Raw genomic sequence first — 26559 nt, 5'->3', positions numbered from 1 at the left:
GTATACACTGTACATGTATTTGTAGAAATAAAGATTATTATTATTACTATTATTATTATAATTATTATATTTTACCATTATTTATTGTGACATGCAGTTTTTTTGGGGCCTCCTAAATTTGACTTATCTTAGGGTCTTGAAAGATCAAAGTCTGGCTCTGAGTCTGTTGCAGTGGCTGTAGGACTTACCACTGCTTCTTGTAAATCATTCCATTAACCTACCACTCTGAAAACAAAAACTTTTTAAGAGTCCTTTTAGCAGCTCTTCAGTTAACAGTTATAAGATATTGTTGTAGTTGATGGTATTTGGAAACTTTTCTTGTTAATTCTTTCACATCGGTCAGGCATCACTGTATTTTGGAATAAAGAATACAGATATTTAGGAATAACACTAACTCCCATTCTTCAGGGTCAGGATATAAAATATTCAATTCCATTTATCATATAAGATCCATAATTGTTCACCATAAGCTGTCCTCAAGAGCTTCATAGATTCAATGTTGTTAAAACAAGACAATAGTGTGATATGTGTATTTTCAATTAAGTACAACTGTATATCATTGGTTCTCTAGCATCTATTCACATTTAGCCAAATTATGATTCTAGAGCATCATAGTATAACATTTTGTTAAAAATTACCATAAATAAAATTTTTATTTACTTTCTGATAAATTAATCTAATCATTTAGAAAAATTATTATGCCACAATTATCTAATATCCTTTCATCTCATTTAATTTAAATAAACTAGTAAATAAATAATATAATTAAATATACAAATAATTAAAACTAAATATATTCATATTAATAAAACTACTTTGGAAATGCAAAATATCCAGATGTGAACCATATTACATAATTATATATTAATCTGAACAGTTTTCAGCACAACCCGACCACCATTCATAGTAAAGTATCAATTTATAATAGAAAAACTATTCTAAACATTGAGTATGATCATGAAAATACTAGTTTAATGAATATAAAAATACATATCTTGTAATTTTGCTTCTGTTTATTTAAATTCACTTTAACCTTAATTATCAAGTCACAAGACAAAGTAAAGTGTGCAGTAACAATGCCATACTGATAACATGTCTCGAAGCTCACATAGATACCGTGTTAGTCTTGTTCAGGTCTAAAATGGCGAATTCATTCCTAATTTTGTCCCAAATTCAAGTCTCGCTCTCTTCTGATATCTGACGTTGACTCTGAAAATACGATACAAATTAGCGGTATACGGATTTTACAGCACAAGATGCACCTGATATACTGAACAAGTGATGGATTTGCCTTACATTTAAAAAATACTGCAGTACTATATTCTCTGTGAACTTTATTTATAAACAAAATACATTAACAAATATACAACAGAAAGGGGAATAACATAAATAACATCTTAGAGCCAACATCACAAATATTTTGTCCAGCTCCCTGGTGGTGGGCTGCATGCCCAGAATGCTGCAGGCATTTCCCTGCTGGATTGCAACACCGAGTCTCTGAAAGAGGAAGCTGGCTGTTCTGTGATCCTTGGTTTCTGTGATGAGCTTTATATTTTAGAATAAAAACAAAAATTTAGGATCAGTACTTACCGAGATATGAGGCCGAGAAGTTGGCACTGGATGCTCATGTGACAGCAACATCGAGTCCTGCCGCTTGCAGAAGTGTTGCCGATATACCTTTTTTTCTATTTTTCATATTATTTTATGTAATTTTTATGTTCTGATAATTACAATTTGTAGTAATTCTTGTCATTTCATAACCAATCTTTGTTTTGACACTAGTATTAGGTACTGAAATTGTACTCAAATTGTCACAAACACACTGACAGGTGGACACTTACACCTGCCTTGGTCATTTACTATTGTCTTGGAATATATACAAAGTAATTATATGTCCCAGCAATGTTTTGGATATGTGGAAGTATATAATAACATTCAGGAGGAGGAGGAGGAGGAAGATGAAGAGGAGGAGGAGGAGGAGGAGGAGGAGGAGGAGGAGAAAGAGAAGGAGGAGAAAGAGAAGGAGGAGAAAGAGGAGAAGGAGGAGGAGGAGGAGGAGGAGGAGGAAGAGGAGGAGGAGGAGGAAGAGGAGGAGGAGGAGGAAGAGGAGGAGGAGGAGGAAGAGGAGGAGGAGGAGGAGGAAGAGGAGGAGGAGGAAGAGGAGGAGGAGGAGGAAGAGGAGGAGGAGGAAGAGGAGGAGGAGGAGGAGGAAGAGGAGGAGGAGGAGGAGGAGGAGGAAGAGGAGGAGGAGGAGGAGGAGGAGGAGAAAGAGAAGGAGGAGAAAGAGAAGGAGGAGAAAGAGGAGAAGGAGGAGGAGGAGGAGGAGAAGGAGGAGGAGGAGAAGGAGAAGGAGGAGAAAGAGAAGGAGGAGGAGGAGGAGAGGAGGAGGAGGATGAGGAGGAGGAGGAGGAGGAGGAAGAAGAGGAGGAGGAGGAGGAAGAGGAGGAGGAGGAGGAGAGAGGAGGAGGAGGAGGAAGAGGAGGAGGAGGAGGAAGAGGAGGAGGAGGAGGAAGAGGAGGAGGAGGAGGGAAGAGGAGGAGGAGGAGGAAGAGGAGGAGGAGGAAGAGGAGGAGGAGGAGGAAGAGGAGGAGGGGAGGAAGAGGAGGAGGAGGAGGAAGAGGAGGAGGAGGGAAGAAGAGGAGGAGGAGGAGGATGAGGAGGAGGAGGAGGAAGAGGAGGAGGAGGGAGGAAGAGGAGGAGGAGGAGGAAGAGGAGGAGGAGGAGGAAGAGGAGGAGGAGGGAGGAAGAGGAGGAGGAGAGGAGGAAGAGGATGAGGAGGAGGAGGAAGAGGATTAGGAGGAGGAAGAGGAGGAGGAGAAGGAAGAGGAGGAGGAGAAAGAGGAGGAGGAGAAAGAGAAGGAGGAGAAGAGAAGGAGGAGAAGGAGGAGGAGGAGGAGGAGGAGGAGGAGGAGGAGGAGAAGGAGAAGAAGAAGGAGGAGAAGAAGAAGGAGGAGAAGAAGAAGGAGGAGAAGAAGGAGGAGGAGAAGGAGGAGGAGAAGGAGGAGAAGGAGGAGAAGGAGGAGGAGGAGTAGAAGGAGGAGAAGGAGGAGAAGGAGAAGGAGGAGAAGGAGAAGGAGAAGGAGAAGGAGAAGAAGGAGAAGGAGAAGGAGAAGAAGGAGAAGGAGAAGAAGGAGAAGGAGAAGAAGAAGAAGGAGAAGGAGAAGAAGAAGAAGAAGAAGAAGAAGAAGAAGGAGAAGAAGGAGAAGGAGAAGAAGGAGAAGGAGAAGAAGGAGAAGAATAATACATAATAATAATAGGTAATAATAATAATAATAATAATAATAATAATAATAATAAAATACAGTAATAAGTTGCCTTGAAGCATGAAAAACAAAGTCCACCCCTGACAGTGACATAAGATGAGATAACATCTGATAAGAGCTGACCTTTGATGAGCATACATGAGGGTGTGGGAGGGAGCAGCTGATAAGAAAAGATTAGAGGTGATATTTGATGAGCATCGCCCTCCTTTGTTTTCGCTGGTACACAAACATGTCTGTCTGTCTATCTGTCTATCTGTGTATCCATCTAGCTCTGTCTCAGAGACAGACACAAGACTGCGTCATCACCTTTACTAACATCTTCAAGCAGAGTATAACACTTTGTCTGGATTTTTGGGTTATCATAGGTAATTTATACTATGTATACTTGTATTTATGTGTACCTGTGAGACAGAGATAGACAGACAGATAGAAAAAGAGACAGATTGAAAGAGATACAGAGACAGATAGACAAAGACAGATAGAGACAGAGACAGATAGACAGAGACAGAGGTAGACAGAGGCAGAGATTGATAGAGATGGACAGAGATAGACAGACAGATAGACAGAGGAAGACAGAGATAGACAGACCCTAAACTTGGGGTTAACATCACTTTCCTCTTAAAAGAGGAATGTTAATATGACATTACATCAGTGAATCCTTGGTGTTTACCACATTGTTTGCTCTAGCTGGTGCTCAGTTTAACTGGCACTCCCACACAAGGTACTAAGTGGTCCCAGATTTTTTTAATACCACTCACACTGAGTGTTAGGACCCATTCTATGCTGACAAGGCATCTCAGGCCAATCGTGCCAAATTTAAAGGCAGGAAAAATAAAACGTATATATACGTCCTCTACTCTGTATTTCAATATACAGTACACTACAGTATAAACATTCAAAAATATACCAGAAATGTTATAAATGATGCAGAGGTGACAGTAAAACAATATCAAAGATGGTTGACACAAACTCACTACCATTATAGTATGCTCCTCACTTAGCAACAAATTTGTTTAACAACGTGGTCTTGGGAACGAAACTCAGTTGTTAAGTGAGGAGAGGCTGTATACTAAAAATGTTATAGTGTAAATGTGACATTAAAACAATATCTAAAGACGGCTGACACAAACCCACTACCAGTTCTGTATGCTCCTCACTTAACGACCAATTCGTTTATCGACCTACTCTTCAGAACGGAACTCCATCATTAAGTGAGGAGAGACTGTAGTAAAACCTCAGTGAAACAGATTAATAGGGAAAGTAGTGTTCGCTTAAAGAAAAATTCGTTGCGTCAAGGTATGTATCAGGGACAGCAGAGTAGGTCCACTGTGTCGATGATATTTCCGGATATGGACAAATGCCTCACGCAGTAGACTTAATCTGCTGCATCGACAACACTACCAGATATACTAAGAATAAACTGTAATACAGTATATTACCCAAAAATAAAGGTACATTACTGAAGAGCACAGTAATTAGGTATCCCAAAGGGAAAACTTTCAGTGGTTAATTTATTTTTTTCCTATTTTTTTTTATAACCTGAGTCCTCAATCAGATCAGCTTCAACTTTTCAACACTGGTGTATGGTAATTAGGGCAAAATTCATGCAACTATTGTCATGTGCAAATGACCTAAGACCAAAGTTGTTAAACCCATTCCAAAGTTCCAGGAATGGGTCTGATAACTTTCAAAAGGCTCTCCTGGTTTGCTTCAAATGTTTAAATGTCCAGTGATAGCAGAGAGTGAAAATGAAGTGTGTAGGTGCCAACTGTTCAAAGACAGTACCTTCTCCAATGATGACAAAGTAGGTTCACATCTGACAACTTTGGGTAAAATTGTTTACAATTTTTACCCTATTAAATCACTTTCAAATATATTTAATTCTGCCTTTTCTGAACAACTTTAACATTAAGGGACGGGCAAGCCTTTTTCCAGTTTCAGGAAATTAAAACTGAAAAATTATGAAAAAAAAATTTTCTTACTGAAAAATAGTGCAAAATTCTGGCAACATTTTGAAGTAATCTGCTTGTTTCTATTGTATTTCTAAGTATGTTTTTCATTAAATGTACTTTTTCTGTTGCTGCTGTCAGCAAAAATACATGTTGGTAATTAATGTTTTTTTTCCTCCAAAAATTATGATTTTTATGACTGTTTTATTGTAAATACTCTACATGGCATCTTCTGTGCTGGCTCAAGTGTGGAGCGCAGTCAGTGTCTCCCTTGGTAGCCGTCAGGCTGTCAACAAGCAAGGAGGGGGTGCAACACGCTCAGATTTGGAGTGCGGTAACCGTAGAGTTTCACACCAAACAAAATCAATAATAAATCAGTAATAAGTTACTGACACTGTAATCCCTCGCCTTCGATAAATATTAATAGGACTGTCATGATTTTTGCAGATGTTATTGAGGAATGATGGTTCTACAAACACCCACAGTGGATTTGTGATGCTATTTACAGCTTTGTTTTTAATGATTTTTTAGTACACAAAAAAAACAATAAAAACAAAATTGCAAACTTCAACATTTTTTTATGGAATCTACTGACATTATCGCTAAACGGCTCTGGGTCATTATTAATCTAGCCTTTATCTTTCATCTGATGTCAACTAGAGCACTGTACACCTTCTCAATTTAGTAGAAACTGGGAAGTCCTAGGACCCATAAAATTGTGCAAAAATATTTTTTTTCTATCTAACTTGAGGGCTAACAGTCAAAACAAACACAGCCTATATGTTTCTTAAGCTGCTTAATCCACTGCCACAATCCCACTGAAATCTGATAAAAAAAAAAGTTGGTGATTCTGCTCGCCCCTCCCTTAATAGCTGATGCACCTGATAAACAGATGCTTGTATGTGTGTGGGCAAATTTGTCAATATAATAAAACAGTTAAATTTGGAAAAGTTATAATCCATGCTATAACTGGAGAATGTTTCTTCTGAATGGCTTCAAATTTTCAGCCTTGATGTGTTTTCCAGAACATAAGATTCTCATTGTTAGTGGGAAGCACCAGTCCCAATTTTATTAAATAAATAGTAATACAGGTCCGCCATCACAAATCCGGCAATCAGTTATTCGGTTCCTTCAGTTATTCGGCACTAATTTTGGCTAGCATAATTTCAAATTTCCAGGGTCGCCACAACAACCTGCTGGTACTGTTTGGTGGCACTACTTGCTGTATAAGTCATTCCAATTTATTTTTCTCCATTTATTGTTATAACCTGCTTACTTTTAGCCCTAGCCATGGTTCCAATGAATAAAAGAAATGTTTCTCATTATGTAAAGCACCAACACAGTACATTATTCATTAAAGTTAAGGTGGCTTTGAAGCCACTGTCAGTTGCCATGAGCTCAGTCTCATGATGCAGGAGAATATGCTTTATTATTACACTAATATCAACACTACAGCTTATTTGCCTATCACAATTGATCTAATACGACATAATAAATAATATAAATAACATAAAACATGTTAACCCCTTGACTGTCGAAAGGCCTAATCCTGAAGTGTCTCCTGGTGTCGCAAAATATTCGAAAAACAAAAAAATTTCTTATGAAAATGTTAAGATTATTTTTCTGATTGTTTTAGTCAAAAAAAAAAAACATTTCCCATCAGTACTTACCCAGATATAGAGGCATGAAGTTTGCAGAAAATGAGCCGCGTATGGCAACAGAGGCGACTGCCACTCACCCGGTAAACTCTGATTTACTTGTATTTGAAGGTTTGTTGTTTTTTTCACATAACTTATGTGGCCTGTGAGACCAAAGTAAGGTGCAATGTACATATATATACTCATTGTATACAACACAATAAGCACACAAACATAATTATCAATATATTGTTCACAAAACTTGTTTACAAAAACAAACAATACAAAAAATTGTTTATTACTATTGTTCTATAATATATATACACCAATATACAGTCACTAGACATATTCCTAGAAGTTCTGCAGCTTGTGTAAGTCTTTGAAACATGGCGTCACACGCAATGGTGTTTTACACTCCTCACACATAAAACCAGTGTGTGTGCATTTTTGTGGAAGTTTTTTTTTTATGTGCAAAGACAAAACACCTCGTCTCAGCAGTTTTCTTCAAAGCATTAGCAGGCAGTTGTGTTACGAAGTTATCCTAGGTAAATGGTCATGTGTCATCATTCCTTCCTGCATTCCTTTCCTACCTTCCTTCCTACATTCCTTCATCTTTCCTTACTTTTTTCTTTCCTTTCATCTCATCCTTCCTTCATTCCTGCCTTCCATTCTTCCTTCTGGTTTCTGTAATATATATACACATATATAGTCACTAGATACTTTCATATAACTGCTATTATCTTCATTCAGCAAGCTTGTCTTGTGTGTGAGTGTGTGGCTTATAATTGTTTTGAGTCAGGAGTCGGCAGCTGTCAAAATGACATATTGTCTCATTAGTCACTCCCCCTACCGCCTGTCAAAACAATGGGGTGGGATGCTGCTTCCCCTCCATTCTATCTAATTATCTTTCTCCCTCATTCTATCTCTTTCAATCTGTCTCTCTCTTTCTATCTGTCTGTCTATCTCTGTCTCACAGGTACACATAAATACAAGTATACATAGTGTAAATTACCTAGGATAACCCAAAAAAATCCAGACAAAGTGCTATACTCTGCATGAAGATATGATTAAAGGTGATGATGACGCAGTCTTGTGGCTCTCTCTGAGACAGAGAGCTAGAGGGATAGACAGGGAGCTTGACAGACAGACAAATAGACAGACAGAAATGTTTGTGTACCAGCAAAAACAAAGGAAGGGCAATGGTCATCTAATCTTTTCTTATCAGCTGCACCCTCCCTCCACCCTCGTTTATGCTCGTCAAACGTCAGCTCTTATCAGATGTTATCTCCCCTTATCTTGTCACTGTCATGGGGTGGACTGTTTTTCATGCTTCAAGGGAACATATTATTATTATTACGTATTCTTCTTCTTCCTCCTCTTCCTCTTCTTCCTCTTCTTTCTCTTCTTCCTCTTCTTTCTCTTCTTCCTCTTCCTCTTCTTCCTCCTCCTCTTCTTCCTCCTCCTCCTCTTCTTCCTCCTCTTCTTCCTCCTCCTCTTCTTCTTCCTCCTCCTCCTCCTCTTCTTCCTCCTCCTCTTCTTCCTCCTCCTCCTCTTCTTCCTCCTCCTCCTCTTCTTCCTCCTCCTCCTATTCCTCCTCCTCCTCTTCCTCCTCCTCCTCCCATTCCTCCACCTCCTCTTCCACCACCTCCTCCTATTCCTCCTCCTCCTCTTCCTCCTCCTCTTCCTCCTCCTCCTCCTCTTCTTCCTCCTCCTCCTCTTCTTCCTTCTCTTCTTCCTCCTCCTCCTCTTCTTCCTCCTCCTCCTCCTCCATTACTTTTGGTCTCAAACTCCTCAAAATCATGAAATTGATCTTCACTGACACTTCCATCTGTGTTAGAGCATCACTGGGGAAGAGAAGAGTCCCAGATTTGCTGGGGAGTCACATATTTTTTACCGCTAGACATGTTGAAAAAGGACGACTGAAATGGCATTCCCACAATGCACCTTTGGCTCCCCGATTTTTTTATATGATGCACATTGACCATGGAGACCCATTCTATCACATGTGGGCCTACCAGCTTTCTCCTGCTTGATCTGAAGCCGCTAGAATTTATGCGTATAGATACGTCAAACATGGTATCTCCTATGACGTATATATACGACCGTGACAATCAAGGGGTTAAATACTCCAGAATAAATAATATTTGGCATAGTACCAAGCAGTTTGACGGAGGTATGAAGAGGATATGGCATACAAATACCATTCTCCTAGCCCTGTCTTGGGGGCTTATATTAGAGAAAACAGAATATAGCACAGGGCTAACTGTGATATACACTCATACGATACCATAAACCTGAAACAAAAGTTATTTTCTCTATATAGTTTATCACACATAGCAGCATATGTGTAGAGAACCTAGGATAACCCAAAAAAGTCAATGTGGCTTATTTCTAGTACCTGGCTTGGGTTAGCCATATATGATTTTTGGTAAATATTTGATTCCCAGCCAGGGTAGAAACATTAGGCGTGTTTCTTTACAACTGTTGTCTATATTTACCCATCAGTAAATGGGTACCTGGGTGTTAGTCGACTAGTGTGGGTGTTATCCTGGGACACTGACCTAATTTTCTTGAAATACTCTGCATAACAAGTGGCTTTCTATATAGTAGTATGTCACTGATGTCAGCTAGGCCTGTATACCTTGTACATGTATGTGTAGTAAATAAAGATATTATTACAGTGGTCCCTCAATAATCGTCCATAATCCGTTCCTGGAAGTGGGACTATTATCGAAATGGACGATTTACGAATCAATTTTCCCCATAAGAAATAATGTAAATTCAGTTAATCCGTTCCAGAAGTATTAAAACAAAAAATTTTTTTACATGAAATATAGATGTAGTACATAAACAATACAGTGGCACATGATGAATTAAACATTAACAGAATAACACTTACCTTTATTGGCGATTCTTCTTTGTGTATGGAAGACTGGAGAAGGAGACTGATTGGATTAATTACTGTTTGGAAGGGGAATCCCCTTCCATCAACACCTCGGGTACCAATTGCTTTTCTGGGGTTACTTCTCTTCTCTGTTTCTTAATGCCACTAGGACCACCTTGAGAGTCACTGGAGTCCTGTCTCACAAAAAAACTGTCCAGAGAGCTCTGTTTCTGGCGTCTCTTTAAAACTTCCCTAAAATGGGCCAAGACTCTGTCACTGTACAAGTTGCCGATATGGCTTGCAACATCCTTCTCTGGGTGATGTTTCTCCATAAATCTTTCCATCCTACCCCACATTTCAAAAATCTCCTTAATTTCTGAAGAAGGCACCTTCCTCCATCTCTCTTCCTCCTCCTCTGCAGCAAGATTCTGAGCTGCAATCTGTTGCTCTTCCTGCTGAAGCTCTTGCAGCTCCTCACTGGTTAGCTCTTCGTTGTGGTCCTCCACCAGCTCTTCCACATCCTCCAAACTCACATCCAACCCCATGGAACTCCCCAGTGCCACAATGGATTTAACAACTGACATAGGTTCATCAGGGTCAGCCCCAAATCCTTCAAAATCCCTCTTGTGGACACAATCTGGCCACAATTTTCTCCAAGCAGAGTTCGAAGTCCTGGTAGTTACTCTCTCCCAAGCCTTACCTATAAGGCTTATGCAATGGAGAATACTGAAATGTCTGAGGTCACATTCAAGCACCTTGCAAACATTGCTTTGGTGGCGAGCTTTTTAAAGTTTGCAATGACCTGCTGGTCCATGGGCTGGAGGAGAGGAGTGGTATTCGGGGGCAAGAACTTTACTGTGATGAACCCAAACTCCTTCAGAATTAGGTCATCCAAGTTTGGAGGATGAGCAGGTGCATTGTCCATTACTAGGAGGCACCTGAGATCCAATTTCTTTTCCAGGAGGTAATTCTTCACACTAGGGCCAAACACTTCATTGAACCACTCTACAAAAATTTCCCTTGTGACCCATGCCTTACTATTAGATTTCCAAAACACACACAATTTACTCTTCATAACATTGTTTTTCTTGAACACACTGGGATTTTCAGAATGGTACACTAGTAACGGCTTCACTTTGAAATCCCCACTAGCATTAGCACAGAACATTAGTGTCAGCCTGTCTTTCATAGGCTTCTGTCCTGGCAGCGCCTTTTCTTCCAGAGTAATGTAGGTCCTCTTTGGCATTTTCTTCCAAAAGAGGCCTGTTTCACCACAATTGAACACTTGTTCAGGTTTCAGTCATTCACTGTTTATGTACTCCTTGAATTCATGCACATATTTTTCAGCCGCCTTGTGGTCCGAACTGGCAGCCTCACCATGCCTTACCACACTGTGTATGCCAGTACGCTTCTTAAATCTCTGAAACCAGCCTTTGCTGGCCTTAAATTCACTCACATCATCACTAGTTGCAGGCAATTTCTTTTTCAGATCGTCGTGCAACTGCCTAGCCTTTTCACAAATAAGCAACGTCATAAGACTATCTCCTGCTAATTGTTTCTCATTTATCCACACCAATAATAACTTCGAGTACTGGAGCACATGAGGGGACCGTCGCTCACTGGTAAACAATGGCACACTGGCTGGGAAGGAAAGGCCGAGGCGGTTCGAGGTGGCTCAGAGTGTGAGTACGCGTCCGGGATGAAGGACTATTAGCGAGTTACCGGACCATTTCCAAGCCAATATTTTGACAAAAAAACAGGACTATTTCCGAAATGGACAACTTTCAGGCCGGACGATTATTGAGGGACCACTGTATTATTATTATTATTATTATTATTATTATTATAATATTATTATTATTATTATAATAATATTATTATTATTATTTTCTCAGTTGTTTGTTGGGTTATCTTATTCAAACTTGGGCAATGTGTGATGGAAAGATACTTCTTAACGTACACCAAAAATGAAAGAAATCAGACCATAAATAGCAGAGTTCACTTCTCAGCCATTAGCGGCCACTTAACGGTATATTTTTGTATGGTTTTTATGGTTATATTCTCATTTTTTCAATCTCATTTCATAGAATGAAAGATATATTACAGAAATAGATATGATTTTGATTGCTTTCTTCATGAAAAGTACCTTGAAATCGCACTCACAGTAGCAAAAGTGTTCTATTCTTTAGCGAAGCTCAAGAGTAAACAAATGACGTCACCGTCCAATATCTGTCTGCTTGCCAGTCCAAATTCCAATACGGAGTCAAGAATGGGTTGACATTATTTATACAATTATTACAATAATGCAGTAGTCTGCATAACAGTAAATCTTCTATTGTTTTGTGAATAAAAATTCCAAATGGTAAGCAAGAGTAATATAAGAGGGGCCTGGAGCCGTGACTAATGAACAGAGAAAATGTTATTTTAGTGCCTGGAATGTCTACATTGTTTACTCTGGACCCTATTTTGAAATTGGCATCTGTTGAAATTTGTGTGAAATTGGCCAAATTGCCAATTTCTGACCACTTTATTGGGTAGTTGAAATAAGTGAATTGGTGGTTTCTTGTACTCAGTTGACAGACTAGAAGTAAATAAGTTTATTCATGTATACACAGATACAGTTACATAGGTTATCATACATAGCAGCGTATGTATAGAGAATCTAGGATAACCCAGAAAAGTCAGACAAAGTGACTTATTTCCAGTACCTTGCTTGGGCTTGCCATATATGATTTTTGGTAAATATTTTTTTTTCTCGGTTGTGTTGGGTTATCTCATTGAAGCTTGGGCAATGTATGATGGAATGATACTTCTTAACGTACAACAAAAATAAAAAAGATGGACAATAAATAAGGGAGTTCACTTCTCAAGCACTAGCCCCCTCTTTGCAGTATACATGTATTTTCGTATGGTTTTTATGATTGTAGATGAATGGTTCACATTTTTTTGCACTCATTTGATAGAATGGAAGATATATTACAGAAATAGACATGATCTTGATTACTTTCATGGTGAAAAGTACCTTGAAATTGAGCTCAATTTTGCCGATGTTCAATGAACTTTGTGTAAGTCAAGTTGGTTAATTTTATTAGGTGTATTCTAACCTAACCACTCTGTAATCCAGCAAACTCAGTAATCTGGCACACTACAGGTCCCAATGATGCTGGCTTTGTGATGGAGGACCTGTACTAATTTCCATTAACCCTTTCACTGTCGGTCCTGTAATACTGTGACTTGCAAGCCAGTGTCGGTCCTGTAATACTATGCCAAAATTCTAGCGCCTTCAAATCTGGTGGGAGAAAGCTGGTAGGCCTACATGTGAGAGAACGAGTCTGTGTGCTCAGTGTGCAGAGTATAAAAACTATCGGGGAGGCTGCAGTGCATTGTGGGAGTGCCAATTTAGTATGCCTTGTTCACCACAACTAGCGGTAAGGAATACCTCACTCCTCGTTGAACTGGGACTCTTCCCTTCCCAAGTGATATTATTATTATTATAATAAAAAAGAAGCGCTAAGCCACAAGGGCTATACAGCACTGCAGGGTAGGGAAGGAAGCGAGGGTATTGGATGGCAGAAGGGAGGAGGGATGATCAGTAGGTTACAGAAAACAGCGGGGCAGGGGATAGTACGGGGGTAGAGGGTAACAAGAGATTGAAGTAGAATGGGCTGAAGGTATCAGAATTTGTGAAGTAAGTCAGTTGTTGTCAAAAAGTCAATGAGAGAGTCTGGATGAAAGGTGGGTCCATCAGCGAGAAGGGAAGGTAAAGAGAGAGCAGCAGAGCGAAGACGACGATGGAGGTAAATTCTGCGTGCTCGTTGATAAAGTGGGCAGTCCAACAGAATGTGGCTGACTGATAATGGAACTTGGCAATTCTCACAGAGAGGAGCAGGGCGCCTCTCCATGAGATATCCATGAGTAAGACGAGTATGGCCAATGCGAAGACGGGAGAGAGTAGTCTCCCAACCTCGACACTGGTGATAAGAAGACGGCCAGTAACCTATACTCGGTTTAATAGATTAAGTTTGTTGCCGAGCATAGTAGACCAACGTTGTTGCCAACGGGTGTGAAGTTGGGAAGATATTGCAGCAAAATAGTCCGTAAATGGAATACCTCTACATGAAACTGGTAGGTCATGTACTGCTGACCGCGCAGCAGTGTCTGCCTGTTCATTGCCCTGTACGTCAACATGACCAGGGACCCAACAAAAAACAATATCTTTATGCTTGGTAAAGATGCGGCGTAGCCAAAGTTGGATACGGAGGACTAAGGGGTGAGGTGTATCAAATTTCTGTATAGCCTGTAAAGCACTAAGGGAGTCTGAAACAACCACAAATGATGACACAGGCATAGATGCAATACGGATAAGTGCTGTAAGGATGGCATACAATTCAGCAGTAAAAATACTAGCCGAAGATAGTAAATGCCCTTGTTCGACGCTGTCCAGAAACACTGCTGCGAATCCTACGCCGTCAGAAGACTTAGAGCCATCTGTGTACACAGCAATGGCATGAGAGTGAGAGTGAAAGTGGTCAAGAAAAAGAGAGCGGGAAGCGACCGTAGACAGTTGGGCTTTTGAGCAAGGGAGAGAGAAAGAACAGACTCGAACAGCTGGAACTTCCCAGGGGGGTAGGGAAAAGTGAGATGCTACATGTACATAGAAAGGTGGTAATTGAAGAGAAGACAAGAGCGAATGAAGGCGAAGAGAGAAGGGACGGAGTAAACAGGGGTGGCGAACAAATAAAGAATGTCTACTAATATCAGTGACCATTCTATAAATGGCAGGATTGCGGAGATCATGAGAGCGTACATAGTAGTGAAGGCAATGGGTATCATGGCGATCGGATAAGGATGGAACGTTCGCTTCTGCATAGAGGCTCTCGACAGGGCAAGAGCAAAAAGCACCAAGGCATAAACGTAATCCTTGGTGATGAATGGGGTTAAGGCTAGAGAGAGTAGCAGGAGATGCCGCTGAATAGATCTGGTCACCATAATCAAGTTTCGATAAGATAAGGGTGGAATGTAGGCGAAGGAGGGTTCGACGATCAGCTCCCCATGAAAGATGAGCAAGGGTTTTAAGAAGGTTCAGCCGGCTGTGACAAGTTGCCTTCAGAGAGGTAATGTGAGGTTTCCAGGATAACCTACGATCAAAGAGGAGGCCCAGAAACTTGACTGTATCACGTTCAGGGATACAGGAGCCATAGAGGTACAAAGGATGATCGGAGATGACAGAGCGTCTAGTGAAAGTAATTTGGTGGGTTTTAGTGCTGGAAAATTTAAACCCACGTGTGGTGGCCCAATTGGAAACACGATTGACTGCATGCTGGAGAGAAACTGTAATAAGGTGACAGTCAGCACCTGCACAGGCAATAGCGAAGTCATCAACATAGTGATGACCAAATATTTGATGGAAGACTAGAGGCCAAATCATTAATAGCAAGGAGAAAAAGTGTTGTGCTCAGAACACATCCCTGGGGGACACCTTCAGCTTGGATAAAGTCCGGGGAGAGCACATTATTAACCCGAACACGGAAATGCCTGTCAGTTAAAAAGTTCTTAAGGAAGGATATTAGATTGCCTCGAAGGCCTAAGGAGTGGGCTTGGGCTAAAATATTATACCTCCAAGTTGTGTCATATGCCTTCTCAAGGTCAAAAAATATGGCAATAACTGAGTGGTTATTCGCAAAGGCATTACGAACATACGTATCCAAGCGTAGTAAGGGGTCTATGGTAGAACGTCCCTTATGAAAGCCATATTGACGAGTGGAGAGACTGTTGTGTGTCTCTAAATACCACACTAAATGTCTATTTACTAGACGTTCCATCACTTTGCAAACTGCACTGGTAAGAGCAATGGGACGATAGTGGGAGGTTTCATGTCCCGTAGTGCCTGGTTTGTGGAAAGGGAGAACAATGGTGGATTTCCACAGCTGTGGAAGAACTCCTTGTGACCAAGTAAGATTGTAAAGGCGTAATAGGACTGCAAGGGCTGACTGATGTAAATGTTGTAGCATACGAATATGAATGTCGTCGGGCCCAGCTGCCGATGATCGGCAAGCTGAGAGTGTTGCCTCCAGTTTTTGAAGTGTAAAAGGCACATTATACTGTTCTTCTCTGAGAGAAGAAAAGTCCAAGGGTGCTAACTCTCTGGTAGACTTTGAGGAAAGAAATGAGGGGCATAGATGGAGTCCCTGAGAAATACAGACCAGATGATTACCAATTTCATTGGCAACATCTAGTGGGTTTGCTATATCAACACCGGCAACTCGCAGAACAGGAGCCGGGTCAGGAGAATATTTACCACTCAGTTTTCGTACTTTTTTCCAGACTGCACTCATAGAGGAAGCAGAGGTGATGGTGGAGACATAATCTCGCCAGCAAGTGCATTTAGCGTCACGGATGACATGGCGAGTGATTGCACGCTTCTGCTTAAAATCAAGAAGTCTCTCTGTGGTTCTATTGTACCGGTACCTGCCCCATGCAGTGAGTTTCAAACGTACTGCACGAGCACAAGCAGGAGACCACCAAGGCACGCATTTCTGAGAATGCCTGCCCGAAGTTTGGGGTATAGAATGAGAAGCTGCGGTTAAAATGGAGGACGAGAAGAGGTGTAAAAGCTCATCGATGGAGGACGAAGAAGGAACCTCTCTAAAAACAGTTAGGTGTGAGTAAAGGTTCCAATTTGCCTGATCAAATTGCCAACATGGGATGCGAAGAGGTGGTGAATATGAAGGGGAAGTAAGAATGATTGGGAAATGATCGCTGTCATGTAAGTCCGGAAGAACAGACCAAGTGAAGTCTAATGCGGCGGAGGAAGAGCAGACTGAGAGATCGATGCAAGAGAGAGTGTGAGTCCGAGGATCAAAATGGGTGTGAGTACCTGTATTTAAAACATGGAGGGGGTGGGTGGCAAGAAAAGCCTCTAACTGAATGCCACGGGAATCACAGTGAGACCCCCCCCAGAGGAAATGGTGGGCATTAACATCACCAAGTAACAGAATCGGTGGTGGTAATGACGAAACAAGAAAGGCAATATCCGGAATAGATAATGCCCGAGAAGGAGAGAGATATAAAGAACAGAGCGTATACCACCTATGCAAGTGGATACGGGCTGCTGTGTAATGCAGCGAAGTACGAACAAATAGCTGATGGTACGGAATATCAGTGCGTAGAAGAAGGGCACTTTCATTAAAGGTCCCATCAGGAAAAGGATCTGAAGAATACAATAAATTATAGCCTGAGATGGGAGAGATAACAGCAGAGTGTAATTTTGGTTCCTGTAAGCAAACACCAACAGGGGAAAACTGGGAGAGTAACATCTGAAGCTCACCCCGATTACCCCCGAGGTCGCGTATATTCCACTGTAAATAGGCCATGATTGGCAATGATAAAGATACCTGAAATTTGCAGGTAAGGGTTCCTACGGACTAGAGGGGTTAGAAAAGTCCACATGCGGAGGCAGTGGAAAACGTTCAAGCAGCGAAGGAACGGTGCGCTGTGAAGAAAGGAGTTGCGCAGATGGAGTAGAGGAGAGAGAAGGAGTGGAGGGTGGATCAGTGTCCATTGATGGTTTGGTCTCTGCAATATATTCAGAGATTGCTTCAAGTGTTTCAGAATTCAGAGACGTCATATGGGAGACAATATTGGAAATGGTAGGGGGAGGATGAGTAAAGATTGGAACTGTAATGGACTGTACCAAGGTAGGGGGGGGGGCGAAAGTGTGGAGGGAACTGGAGAAGCGTGGAAGGGGACAGAAGAGGCAGAAACCTGGGAGGTGGCAGAAGAGGAAGAAACTTGGGAGGGAACAGGGGAGGAAGGTACAGTACAAGGAGGAGGGTGAACCTCTACACTTGTAACAGAGCCAGTGAGAGGGGGAGAACCAGGTACAGAGACAGGGAAGGGAAAATGAGGAGGTGAAGATGGGTAGGAGGTGTTAACGGACCTTTTTTTGACTTTTGAGAAGTAGAGGGACGAATGGGAGGAGGTGTCATACGAGATCTCGTCGCTACTGAGGCTTGTGAGAGAGAACACGAAGAAGCAAGATCAGACTGAGACGCTGAAGTAGGGACGTCTGAGCCGAGGACAGCAAAAGAATTAGCTACAGGAGTGACTATGGGAGAGGTAACCACAGAGGTGGGTGCAGAAGACGGGATACCAGAAGTGGGGGGACGTTTTGAAACACGGGAATAAGAAACACGAGGTAGTCTCCCTTGGAGGCGGAGATGAGAAACTGCCATGGCATAAGGGAGACCTTCTGCCTCTTTGAGGTAACGGATTTCCCGCTCGTTTAAGTAGACTTGACAATGGCGAGAGTACGAAGGGTGAGCCTCATGACAATTAAGGCAAGAGGGAGGTCGATTGCAAGACGTATTAGAATGGTCATCGGCACCACAGACTGGGCATTCGGCGATAGATCTGCAATATTTCGCTGGATGGCCAAATCGCCAGCAATTTCTACACTGTTGCGGTGTAGGGATCACCTTTCGAACTTGTAACCGATGTCCTGCTACATAAACTGAGGATGGGAGTTCACGGCTGTCAAAAGTTAAGCGAGCCACATTGCTAGGGTATCGTCTCTGCCCACGGGCAGGAAGAACCTAAGTGTCTACCTTGAGGATTGGGAGATCTTGGAGTTCCAGCTGTTCAAGAATGTCAGTGCCACATGTCTGGAAATTTTGTTGAACTATGGTATGGGGCAGAATGACGGTACCACTACAAGAATTGAGGAAATGATGCTTTTCAATAGTTACAGGAACAGTATCGATATGGGAAAGACGAGAAAGCTCACGAGCCTGGGTAGCATTCTGTTCTTAAGAGCATGAAAAGAAATATCTTTACCAACATGGCGAAGGAGTGCCTTGCCAATACTATGGTCAGAAAGATAGGCAGTAGAGGAAGTCGGTAGTAAAGTAAAGAATTTAGTCCATTGTGCAGTCTGAAACTGAGCGTGGAAAGGTAGTGAAGGACGTGTCGATCTTTTCTGAGAAGAACGAGAAGGTGGAGAAGTATCATCAGCAGGTAATTGTCGTTGTCGTTTAGGCGTGGGACCAGAGTTGGTCCGACGTGGAACGGGCCAGCGATTTGAAAATTGCCGCACCATAGAGGGAGAGGCTGGAAGCATAGTCAAAGGAGAGCGAAGGTCAGATAAATTGAAGGAGTCAGTCGAGGCCTCAGTACCTGAAGCGGGTGAGGAAACAGCACCGGCAAGAGGTACAGAGGCATGAGGAGTGTCCGAAGAGTGGTCCAAAGACGAGGCGGGGTCAGAACGGGGTGCGGTATCAAGAAGTGGCCCGGGGGTAGCAGGTTCATGGACTAGGGCTGCCATGGTTAGGTTACTTCTTTCTTTTTGTTTTAAAGAAAAAAAAAAAGAAAGACAGAAGAAAATAAAATAAAAATAAAAACATATAAAAAGGGGGGACAGGGGAGGGATAGTTCCTAGGAGGAATGAAAGGGCCAGAAATCTCCCTCCGCGCCCAAGAGGACCTCAGCACTGCAAGTAGCGCAGATGTAGCATGGAACCCGTGCCACACCCTACCCATCATGCCAGTAAACCGGCAATCCGGGATAGCAACCTCACATCTGCCGAGCTACCTCGGTGGACAAAAGAGAGGGCGGCCGGAAATCCGCCACAAAGCGTACCTCCTTCGGCCACCACCCCCGGAATCCGAAAGGTGGCTTCCAGAGATACACCTGTCGCCCGAGAGACACCCAAAGCCACCCTCCGGGATACCGGAGAGGGATCAGGACATCCCCAGGCAATCCAGATTCCATGGCAAACTACGCCACCGCCAAGAACCTCAACGGAATGGGATGGACCCCGGTACCCTTTCCCCTACCTAGGAACTAGCGTGCCTGTGGGGAAAAAAAAAAAAAAAAAAAAAAAAAAGGCCAAAAAGGAAGGGCAAAAGGGAGGGGTGGGAAGGAGGAGGAGGAGGAAAGGAAAAAGGGGATGATGGGGAGGATGGGATAGGGAATGGGGGATTGTGGGGTAATTAGGTTTGGTCTGAGGAAGTAGACTGACAGGTCTAATTCCTCAGACCAAAAGCCTCTTCACCACGCCAAGGAGCCCCCCTTGAAGAGGTCCCAAGTGATAGTTCTAGCACAAATGGATGTGTTAGTGAAGATAAATTTCATTGTTTTGAGGAGTTTGTGGCTGAAACCAATGCCCAGGATACCAGAAATAGTGCTGAAAACCCAGACGACCATCAACCTTCCACCTCTGGTGCTGGACTGTCTCGTTCATGTTCACTTGTACCACAGCAAAAGAGGAAACTCATATTTTCCCGTGTCTCAAAGAGTAAGTAAGTTTAGTAAGGTATATACAAATACAGTTACAAAGACTATCATACATAGCAGCATATGTGTAAAGTACCTAGGATAACCCAAAAAAGTCTGACAAAGTGACATATTTCCATGTGGGTGGTGGGGAAGATAGCATGGTTGGTGGGGAAGATGGTGTGGGTGGTGGGGAAGATAGCATGGTTGGTGGGGAAGATGGCATGGTTGGTGGGGAAGATAGCATGGTTGGTAGGGAAGATGGTGTGGGTGGTGGGGAAGATACCATGGTTGGTGTGTAAGATGGTGTGGGTGGTGGGGAAGATACCATGGTTGGTGTGTAAGATGGTGTGGGTGGTGGGGAAGACAGCATGGTTGGTGTGGAAGATGGTGTGGGTGGTGGGGAAGATAGCATGGTTGGTGGGGAAGATGGTGTGGGTTGTGGGGAAGATAGCATGGTTGGTGTGGAAGATGGTGTGGGTGGTGTGGAAGATGGTGTGGGTGGTGGGGAGGATAGCATGGTTGGTGGGGAAGATGGTGTGGGTGGTGGGGAAGATAGCATGGTTGGTGGGGAAGATGGTGTGGGTGGTGGGGAAGATGGTGTAGGTGGTGGGGAAGATAGTATGGTTGGTGGGGAAGATGGTGTGGGTGGTGGGGAAGATAGCATGGTTGGTGGGTAAGATAAGATAAGATAAGATAAGATTTCGTTCGGATTTTTAACCCCGGAGGGTTAGCCACCCAGGATAACCCAAGAAAGTCAGTGCGTCATCGAGGACTGTCTAACTTATTTCCATTGGGGTCCTTAATCTTTTCCCCTAGGATGCGACCCACACCAGTCGACTAACACCCAGGTACCTATTTGCTGCTAGGTGAACAGGACAACAGGTGTAAGGAAACGTGTCGAAATGTTTCCACCCGCCGGGAATCGAACCCGGGCCCTCCGTGTGTGAAGCGGGAGCTTCAGCCACCAGGCCACCGGGTGGGGAAGATAGCATAGTTGGTGGGGAAGATAGCATAGTTGGTGGGGAAGATAGCACGGTTGGTGGAGAAGATGGTGTGGGTAATAAGTAATGTTACAATTGGGATGGATAATATACATGTAGCAGCAGGTGGTATTGGTGGTGTAATGAGTTATGTAGCACCAGCAGCACCCCAGGCTGGTAGCCATGCTGCTGACTCAGCACATCCACAACAAAGGCCACCTTCAACCACCCACACACCACTACAACCTCCACAACCACAACAACCCACCCACAAAAATGCAGAGACATTCGTTTTATGTGTGAGGAGTGTAAAGCAGCACTGTGTATGACACAATGTTTCAAAGAGTCCCACAAGCTGCAGCACTTCTAGAAATGTGTCCAGTGACTATATGTGTATATATATTATAGAACAATAGCCAAAAACAACTTTTTTAATTGTTGGTTTGTGTAAACAATATACAGTGGACCCTCGCCTAACGATATTAATCCGTTCCTGAGAGCTCAACGTTAGGTGAAATCATCGTTAGCCGAATTAATTTTCCCCATAAGAAATAATGGAAATCAAATTAATCCGTTCCTGACACCCCAAAGTATGAAAAAAAAAATATTTTACCACATGAAATATTAATTTTAATACACACAAACTGAAGAAGACATGTACAATTACATGACACTTACCTTTATTGAAGATCTGGTGATGATTGATGGGATGGGAGGAGGGGAGAGTGTGGATGGTACTAATGTTTAGAAGAGGAATCCCCTTCCATTAGGACTTGAGGTGTCAAGTCCTTTTCTGGGGTTACTTCCCTTCTTCTTTTAATGCCACTAGGACCAGCTTGAGAGTCACTGGACCTCTGTCACACAACATATCTGTCCATAGAGCTCTGTACCTCCTGTTCCTTTAAGATTTGTCTAAAATGGGCCATAACATTGTCATTGTAATAGTCACCAGCACGGCTTGCAATAGCTGTGTTAGGGTGATTTTCATCCATAAAGGTTTGCAGTTCAACCCACTTTGCACACATTTCCTTAATCTTTGAAGTAGGCACAATGGATTCCACAACTGGCATAGGCATCTCAGGGTTAGCTCCAAACCCTTCAAAGTCTTTCTTAATTTCCATACTAATTCTCACCCTTTTTATCACAGGGTTGGCACTAGAAGCTTTCTTGGGGCCAATGGTGACTTATTTTGCAGGTGCGATCACTAAAAATGCTGTGATAATATGAAATGTTCCGATTGTATGTTTGGACACGACCGCGGTGGCTGGCTTGTAAACACTAGCACCCACGGGACAAGTGAGGTGCGCTCAGGCCACACGTGGACGCATCTCGAATGGAACGAATCGCGTTGGGTGAGTTTTTTAGTGCTAGCCGAGGCAAAATTTTTGCGTTAAAATGTATCGCTAGGCGGATTTAACGTTATGTGATGCGTTCGTTAGACGAGGGTCCACTGTAATGATAATATTTGTGCAGGTATTGTGTTACATACAATGAGTGGTATATATACATTATGCATTATATTGGTCTCACAGGCCACAGAAGTTACTTGAAAAAATAAAATATTGAAAAAGAAAAAAGAGAATAAAGGTAAAAGTAATATTACCGAGTGAGTGGCAGTCGCCGATGTTGCCATGAGTGGTTCACTTTCTGTCAACTTCATGCCTCTATATCTCGATAACTACTGATCACAATTTTTTTTCCTTTTATAACACTCAGAAAACTATTCTTAACATTTTGGTAAGACAAAATAATTTTTTGGGAGGGAATATTTTTCAACGCTGAGAGCAAGTTTTTTAGCAGGGCTCTCGACAGTGAAAGGGTTAACTAAATTCCTTCTCTGATTACTGTCAATAAGAAGCAATCAATAAGAAGGATGACATTACAGGTGCAGGTGCAGACTGTGCAAATGCAAATTTGAAAATGTTGCTGAAATTGTACAAAAAAATTTAAATTGTTGGAATAAGACCATTCATAGAAGAATGTCTTTTTTGATAGGTTTCTAATTTTTAGAGTTGGTTGGTTTTATTAAAAGAAAGCTATGGTTTCACTGTCAGCTATGTAAATTCAAATTTCCTAATTTTATAGAGTAGTAAACTGTTTCCCATGTAATAATTAGAGAATGTCACTCCTCATCAGCTACAAACCCTACAGGCTGTGTATCTTAATCAGAAGTACTTTTGCGCCAAATTTGGGCTCTAAAGTTGCCAATTTTTCAGTTTTAAAAAAATAATAAAGTAGGAAACCTTAAGTTGTGTAATCACAGCTCGTGTTTTTGATAATATGTGAATTAAATTTAGTTTTTCACCTACAAAAGATGCCTGCCCATTTCCATACATCATTGAGGCCAGGGTTCCTCATGTAGTTATGAGTTTGGCTCACTCAGATAAGCTGTTAGTGGTAAATTTTGATATGAGAAAATGGGTGTGTGGTGAGTATGCACAATACGAAAAAATCCTGCCTCAGGCACTGCATGATGAGAAAAGCAAAACTTCAACCATGTGTTTGGCTTAAGACAGAGGCTTTGAGGTGTTTTCTAGGATGGTTTTGTATTATGTGCTAGTTCTTGGAATCATCTGACAGAATGGAAGACAAACTTCTGAAATAGAGATGATTTTGGTTGATTTCAGAAATGGAAGAAGTTTGAAATTGGGCTCAAAATAGCAGAAATATTAAATTTTGACAATTTTCCTGAGAACAGGCATGACCTTCCACTACACCCACCATCCAGTGCAGTCTATTTATGGATTTTTACTACATCTGATTTGATTATTCAATTGGGCTTTAAAACTTGTGTTGTGTAATTAATAAATAAATCACAGATTATGGCTGCACACATTTTGATCCTGTCTGAGGAGAGGGAAGCACCAGTATTTATATTATCTTCTATTTCATTCCATTCAAATAATTAAGGTTAAAATAAGAGGTAACTGGATAAAATGTGAAGTCAGTAACTACTGTATTGCATCAGTTTAGATGTTAAACAGGTAGTTAGTAACAGACCAATGAACCAAGCTTAGCTGGTGTTAGTCATTTGGGTACCCTCTCAACCTCCCTCCCCTTTCTACACTCCTTCCTTGCTCCCTCTTTCCCACTGCTCCTCTTTTCCACCCACCAGGGTGTCTTGTAGCTTAATTGCTAGCACACTCGGCTCACACTCAGAGGTCCAAGGATTGATCCCGGTACAGCTGGAAACATTAGAACGTGTTTCCTTAAGATATCTGCTGTCACTGTTCACTCATCAGTAAAATAGGTACCTGGGTGTTAGTCAACCTACAGATTATCGAACTTTTCGAGTTTCGACCACTTTTTTCGAACCAATTTTGTTCCGAGTATCGAACTCCACCCGTCTTTTGAACCGCTGGGTACCGAACCTGTCCCCCAGCCCACTCTGCCCGCATCCCTGCACAGGTGTCATGAGTAGTCTGGCTTTGTTGATGCTTGAGTGAACACTAACCTGTGTGCTCATTCAAACATTTCACTATTAATTCATTGTATTTAGAGGTACGACAGAATGTAGGATTGCGGATGAGCAGGGAGGCTTCAGAGTGGGTAGGGGATGTGTAGATCAAGTGTTTACATTGAAGTATATATGTGAACAGTATTTAGATAAAGGTAGGGAAGTTTTTATTGCATTTATGGATTTAGAAAAGGCATATGATAGAGTGGATAGAGGAGCAATGTGGCAGATGTTGCAAGTATATGGAATAGGTGGTAAGTTACTAAATGCTGTAAAGAGCTTTTATGAGGATAGTGAGGCTCAGGTTAGGGTGTGTAGAAGAGAGGGAGAATACTTCCCGGTAAAAGTAGGTCTTAGACAGGGATGTGTAATGTCACCATGGTTGTTTAATATATTTATAGATTGGGTTGTAAAAGAAGTAAATGCTAGGGTGTTCAGGAGAGGGGTGGGATTAAATTATGGGGAATCAAATTCAAAATGGGAATTACTTTTTGCTGATGATACTGTGCTTATGGGAGATTCTAAAGAAAAATTGCAAAGGTTAGTGGATGAGTCTGAGAATGTGTGTAAAGGTAGAAAGTTGAAAGTGAACATAGAAAAGAGTAAGGTGATGAGGGTATCAAATGATTTAGATAAAGAAAAATTGGATATCAAATTGGGGAGGAGGAGTATGGAAGAAGTGAATGTTTTCAGATACTTGGGAGTTGACGTGTTGGCGGATGGATTTATGAAGGATGAGGTTAATCATAGAATTGATGAGGGAAAAAAGGTGAGTGGTGCATTGAGGTATATGTGGAGTCAAAAAACGTTATCTATGGAGGCAAAGAAGGGAATGTATGAAAGTATAGTAGTACCAACACTCTTATATGGATGTGATGCTTGGGTGGTAAATGCAGCAGCGAGGAGATGGTTGGAGGCAGTGGAGATGTCCTGTCTAAGGGCAATGTGTGGTGTAAATATTATGCAGAAAATTCGGAGTGTGGCAATTAGGAGAAGGTGTGGAGTTAATAAAAACATTAGTCAGAGGGCAGAAGAGGGGTTGTTGAGGTGGTTTGGTCATTTAGAGAGAATGGATCAAAGTAGAATGACATGGAAAGAATATAAATCTATAGGGGAAGGAAGGAGGGGTAGGGGTCATCCTCGAAAGGGTTGGAAAGAGGGGGTAAAGGAGGTTTTGTGGGCTAGGGGCTTGGACTTCCAGCAAGCGTGCATGAGTGTGTTAGATAGGAGTGAATGGAGGCGAATGATACTTGGGACCTGACGATCTGTTGGAGTGTGAGCAGGGTAATATTTAGTGAAGGGATTCAGGGAAACCGGTTATGTTCATATAGTCGGACTTGAGTCCTGGAAATGGGAAGTACAATGCCTGCACTTTAAAGGAGGGGTTTGGGATATTGGCAGTTTGGAGGGATATGTTGTGTATCTTTATACGTATATGCTTCTAAGCTGTTGTATTCTGAGCACCTCTGCAAAAGCAGTGATAATGTGTGAGTGTGGTGAAAGTGTTGAATGATGATGAAAGTATTTTCTTTTTGGGGATTTTCTTTCTTTTTTGGGTCACCCTGCCTCGGTGGGAGACGGCCAACTTGTTAAAAAAAAAAAAAAAAAAAAAAAAATTTAGTGCTTGTGCGACTGTGAAATAAGCTACCATGGGCCCAAAGAAACTTGCTAGTGGTACCCCTGTGGTAAAGAAAGTGAGAAACACCACAGACTTGAAGAAGGAACTAATACAAAAATATGAGAGTGGTGTGAGACTTGTTGAGCTTGCCAGGATGTACAGTAAAAACAAGTCAACCATCGCTTCTATCCTGGCAAAGAAAGAACAAATCAAGGAAGCTGATGTGGCAAAATGTGTTGATATGCTAACCAAAAATAGACCACAGACAGTCAATCAGGTTGAGAAGTTGTTGCTGGTGAGGATCAAGAATAAAGAGATGGCAGGTGATAGTGCTTCGGAGACGATTATTTGTGAAAAGGCAAGGAAGTTGCAAGCTGACCTGGCAAAGATAACTCCTGGAACCAGTGAATTTAAGGCCAGCAAAGGCTGGTTTGAAAGATTTAAGAAGTGTAGTGGCATACACAATGTTGTAAGGTATGGTGAGGCAGCCAGTTCA

At 42.0% G+C, this 26559-nt stretch overlaps 1 protein-coding gene across 1 annotated transcript in view; it reads right to left on the bottom strand.

Moving 5' to 3' along the window:
* Positions 1-524: 524 nt before the first annotated feature.
* l(2)k05819 (transmembrane protein 94-like protein l(2)k05819) overlaps positions 525-26559 on the bottom strand; it is a 429313-nt gene continuing 403278 nt past the window's right edge. Inside the window, exon 16 of the mRNA XM_070098525.1 lies at positions 525-1209. Coding sequence (XP_069954626.1) covers positions 1137-1209 — 73 coding nt within the window. The 3' untranslated portion in view covers positions 525-1136. The remainder of the gene's footprint in view (positions 1210-26559) is intronic.

This window comes from Cherax quadricarinatus, chromosome 62, assembly GCF_038502225.1.
Source record: "Cherax quadricarinatus isolate ZL_2023a chromosome 62, ASM3850222v1, whole genome shotgun sequence".
NCBI lineage: Eukaryota > Metazoa > Arthropoda > Malacostraca > Decapoda > Parastacidae > Cherax > Cherax quadricarinatus.
The sequence above is the reverse complement of the archived record's forward strand: the minus strand, read 5'-3'. Positions and strand labels throughout refer to the sequence as shown.